The 4,926-nt window shown below is 53.5% G+C and overlaps 1 protein-coding gene across 6 annotated transcripts in view; it reads left to right on the top strand.

Annotated features, from left to right (window-relative positions):
- Positions 1-192: 192 nt before the first annotated feature.
- Positions 193-4,926, top strand: part of ANKRD17 (ankyrin repeat domain 17) — a 95,707-nt gene continuing 90,973 nt past the window's right edge. For 5 of the 6 annotated variants that reach the window (XM_087737685.1, XM_087737690.1, XM_087737684.1 and 2 more), the window contains exon 1: positions 193-728. In XM_087737685.1, coding sequence (XP_087593811.1) covers positions 360-728 — 369 coding nt within the window. In that variant the 5' untranslated portion in view covers positions 193-359. Of the gene's footprint in view, positions 729-1,523; positions 1,635-4,926 lie in introns of those variants that run through there. The other variant, XM_087737689.1, reaches the window with a different exon arrangement.

Genomic DNA, 4,926 nt, shown 5'->3' with positions numbered 1-4,926 from the left:
GCGGGTGATGACGTCGGCGGCGCTTCCGGCGCCGGGGCGGTGACTGAGGCACGCACGGAAGGGGTCGCCGCCGGGAGGGTGCCGCGACGGAGCGGGCGCGGGGAGGGGCGGGGAGCGCGGTGCGGGGCCGGGCCGAGGCCGGGCGGCGGCGGCGGAGGGGAACGGGCGGGCGGGCGCGGGGCGGCGGCGGCCGTTGCGGCGGGAGCGGCGCCCGCCGCGGCTGAAGGCGGCGGCGACGACAAGTATCGCGAGAAGTGGCGCGGCGCCGGCGCTAGAGGTGACCGAGAGAGCGGCGGCGGCCCCGGGTGCCTCCTCCTCCTCCCGCCTCACCGGGCGCTGAGCGAGGCGGATCGGCGGCCATGGAGAAGGCGGCCGGCGCGGTGGCGGCGGCGGCGGCAGCGACGGCGGAGGGAGGCGGGGACGGCGGCGACGCCGGGAGCGCCACGGCGGGGCCCGGTCCCCCGGAGGGGCTGAACGGCGGCGCCGGTACCTCGCCGCCGTCGTGCCCGCCCGGGGCGGCGTCGGCGGCGCCGCGGGGGCTGGTGCGGGTGTGCGACCTGCTGCTGAAGAAGAAGGCGCCGGCCAAGGCGAAGCGGAGCGGGCGGGCGGGCCGGGCGGCCAGCAGCAGCGAGAGCGGCGGCGGCGGCAGCGAGAGCAGCAACAACGGCAGCGAGGAGGAGGAGGAGGAGGAAGACGACGAGGAAGAGGAAGAAGAGGAGGTCTCTGAGGTACGGCGGGGATGGGGAGGGGGGTCCTCCGGGATGGGGGGGGGTGGGGGGGGGCGCTGCGGGGCCGGGGCTGCGGCGCCTGGCCGGGGGGCGATGGCGGAGGAGGGGCGGCCGGGGCGGCCCCGGGGGTTGCCCTACTGATCCGGTTTCATAATTCCTGGCTGCTCCCGCCCCCGTCTCCCGCCGGGCCGTGCCGCACAGGCAGGAAGGGGGCAGCACCGCGCCGCCGGGGGCCGCCTCGTGGCGGGGCGGGACCGGGGCCCGGGGCACGGCGGGGCGCCGCGGCCGGGCCGGGCCTGGCGGGGCGGGAACCGCGGGCCTCCGCCTCCCTGGAGCGGCCCCCGGCGCCCGCCCGCCCTCCCGAGCCGGGCCGTGTGTGCGGGGGGGGGGGGGGGGGTGCCGGGGCGCCCGGGGGCTGCCCCGGGGGTGGGAGGCTCCCCCCCGGGAGCCTCAGCCGCCGGCGGCCTTGGCCTCTGGTTTTGGGCGTGTGCGGTTTGGGTCTGGGCGCTGCCGAAGGGAAAGGCCCGAGAAATGCTGCAGGTGCCCCTCGACGCCGCGCCTGGCGTCTACACGTGCCCTAGCGCAATTCGGATGGGAGCCGGGAGCGGGAGAGCGTGACGGTGGGCGCGCCGCCGGTACAGCCGGGCTGAGGCTGCGGAGATAGGCCTGAGCTCTGGCTCGTACGCTGCTAGAAAGCTGTTGGCACTCCCGATCACGGGAATAGATCATCTTGAAGAAAAGCAGGTGAGCGTGCAGCTAAAGCGAAGGCTGCCGTAGAGCCCCGGGCGTTTCGCTCTCATCCGACCCGTCCTCTGAACCACACAGCAGCCACCGCTTCCACGTAACGCTGAAACCGGCACAAGGAAGCATTATGAATTTGCTCTCGTTTAACGTTAGGTTTTTCAGGTAGGTATCGCTGGAAAAGGCCAAGCGAGACTTGAAGCCCCTTTTTTATTTGCATATGTAGTCACACAGGGCTGCTTCGCTGAGTGGTTTTAAGTCTGTAACCTTCTAAGCTGAACGTTCGCTTCCGCTTTGTTTGAATAGCGTCCTCAGAAAACGTCCATTCAAGTTTGATAGCTTTTCTTTGAACTTTATTTCGAAGCGGTTTGGCTTTTAAGTGGTATATCTACTTCTATGTTAGAAATTAAAACGAGCAGGAAGAAAGGGAAGGAAGAGTCTGATACGTTTAAGGAAGGGCTGGGCTAAGATGGTGATAGGTTTTTCCACGGTTAAGAAGCCCTGGGCATTTTATTTCTGCAGAAGTTGATACGAGAAGCATTTTATCCAACCTCTGTGAGATAAATTGCACAGGATGAGTGCGTCTTGATTAACAAGTAATTACGCCAGGCGTTTTGTTTCGATAGCGTTTATTTTTAGGGAAGTGAGTATCATCGTGTAGGTGGAAGTTTTTGGGGTGTAAAACGTGTAAGATGGGCAGCCGTGGTTACGTGCTGAGCTGTGCCATCCAGCAGTCCTACAGATCCTGGAAGAACGCTCTTCCGCTCTTGAACGGTCCCTGGGGTTTTGCTGTGGTGGTGCGTGGCGAAGGGATGAAGGCCTTCTCGTGACTTAGCAGATGCATCGGGTGATGGTTAAGCGTTGAGATGAGTTGTATGCGATGGCAACCTTCAACAGAATTTGCGTCAAGTGAGACTTATTGGCAAAATCTTTGGCTGTGGACCACAAAATAAATGTGCCTTTCTTCCAGATGGCTCTTCATAGCGATAGCTTTCAAGTGGTATAGCGTCTGTGGCGTGACGAGAAGGGCAGAGGCAAGCGAGGAATACATGTAGTTTTAGGTGAGGTGAGCATTTGCTTGGATTTGCCTTCCATAGCCATAGGTACGTATTTAATATGCTTTGAGACCTGCAGGGAGGTAAAAAAGCAAATGATCGTTAAACCATCATGAGGCAGCAGAAGAATACTTTGCTTTTTTTTGACAGAATGACACGTGCTGTAGGTGCCGATAGCTGGCAAGGCAGTTTTGGCATCTGGAAGCTTCCCCGATGTTTTCATCTTACTCATAGTAAGCAAAGGTTTTCCCAGTCTGGGTGATCTGGGGTTAAATATTAAGCAGGGGTAAGTGACTAAGTGTTAATAAGTTATTAATACGGAGTTGATTAAGTTCAGGATAGCATACGTTTTGTCATGTATCAGCATCATTTATAATAATTCTTCTTGATCATTCAGGTTGCTTGTAAAAAGCTGTTCTAGTCTTTGTCGCACTGACTTCAGGGTGAAATGATCCGGCCTGTAGAATACGCACAGCTGAAAACACAGTTTGTAGGAATGTGAACATGAGGATGGCCTGATTAATGGAGCGGAGGATCTAACTTCAAAGTAGTTCCCAGCAGCTCCTGGGGAGGAAATGTATTTTGAGTGTTCTCAGCGAAAGGGAGCTTTCCTTTTTTGAAAGCAACCTGATGTTTAATTTTGGCTTTTAGAAGCTTTTTTTAAAAAAAAAAAACTTTGTTTCTACTGTGGGATTTTTATTTTTTGGGGGTTGAAATTTTTTTTTTAGTTCAGACTCACCGGAGATGTGCATAGCTTGCGTGGCTTTCAGCAGTTGGATTGCGGTCTTCTGACCACTGGCAGTCTGGAAGGCACATAAAATGAAAAACACAGAAATCTAAGTTTATGGTTTTGCTGTAAATGGAAACTATTGTGGAAACACTGCATAAGATGGTGTTCCCTCCAACCATTCACTTCTTTATCTCTGTAAACTTCAGGCAGTTTGTCTTAGGCTATTTTTTGCCCTTCCCATGCTTAATACATTAAGACTCCTCTGATCTCTGAAGCGAAGTACTTTTAGATTTGACTGCTAATGAGGCAGCTTCTAAAAATCAGGAGTACGGTAGCAACAAGTCAAAGGAGTTATAATCGGAAACCTGGCAGACACTGAATCACAAAAACCCCACGAGTGGTAAGACATTGTTTGGCTCTGTTGTTGCTTAGCTGATGGAATGGAATAAAAAGTTGTAATCAGATGTTTTCATCTGAGCCTGTTGATAAACTCCGTTACATCTCGGTGTGGAAGCATAGGCGCTGGATAGAGCTTTGGGACAAGTTAAATTGCAATTTCATACCAGCAAGTTAATGAGCTCCTACTACAATATTCGTGGCAACCTCCGAGGTTGTTTTTTGAAGCTGCAGCAAATTGCTGCTTGCCAAAACACCAGGAGTCTAGGTAGCACGGTCCGGTATTGTCTGTAAATGGCCAATTGCTTTTTTCCTAACCACCGATTAATTTAAAAAAGGGAACTCTCTTTGGTACACAGGAAGAGGAATCTTAAGGTAAGAGAAGAATGACAGTAGGAGTTACAGACTGGGGGAGGTCAGCTTGCATGCTTCCTGGCAGAATCCTGGCCTTAGTTTATGAACGATGACGTACAACAAGCCAAATTGTTCGGTTTTCATAGAGGCAGGCTCTTCAGCTGTTTAAGGAGCCGCATTGTTGTTAAATAGGACTGCAGTGCCGCTTCGATCGGGTGATAACTCACAGGGAGCGTGCATCCAGGCAAAAACTGGATAGGTGCGGTGACACATAGGGAAAATTTAATCGGTTGACATGTTAGATGTTTTAGGGTGAGATGAAGGGGTGTCTCTCCATCAGAACTGCCTGAGGAGCAAGACTATATTCTCGGGCCAGTCTATTCATTGCATCCCTAACGGGAAGCTGCTTTTCCTTTTTAGTGGGGCTTTGTTCAGCGTACCCTCCACCCCCTATTTAGCATGGCTTATTACTGATATGTAAATATATGCAACAAATAGGAAGAAAACTGCCCGTCAGATTTGTGCCTTAGGTCAAGTCAAAGGTCCGTCTGCCGAGCTGCTTAAAAGAATGATTTTCAGGACATGAGTCAAAAAAAAAAGGGGGGGGGGGAGGGGAACAGGTTGCACAAATGAAAGCTGACATGTAATGTGAAGCTTGGGAACATAATTATTGTTTGGTAACTTTATTATTTGATTTTTTTTTTTCTTTTGGTGAAAACATGGTTAAGCAGTTCCTCCAAACAGGCTCTAATAAAAAGCATAAATATGCAGGTTTCTTCAAAGTGTTCTTGTACGTACTGATTTTGTTAAACGTTTGCCTTCAATAAATAGTGAAATAGTGCAAAAAATGAGCGAGTCCTAGTAGCGAGTTGCTACTTAAAAATCTGATGTCCAGAGTGCATTACAGCTTCTCTTATTAAAC

Source organism: Nipponia nippon, unplaced genomic scaffold, assembly GCF_047370975.1.
Source record: "Nipponia nippon isolate SJK-2023a ecotype South Korea unplaced genomic scaffold, ASM4737097v1 scaffold_6, whole genome shotgun sequence".
Lineage (NCBI taxonomy): Eukaryota > Metazoa > Chordata > Aves > Pelecaniformes > Threskiornithidae > Nipponia > Nipponia nippon.
The sequence above is the reverse complement of the archived record's forward strand: the minus strand, read 5'-3'. Positions and strand labels throughout refer to the sequence as shown.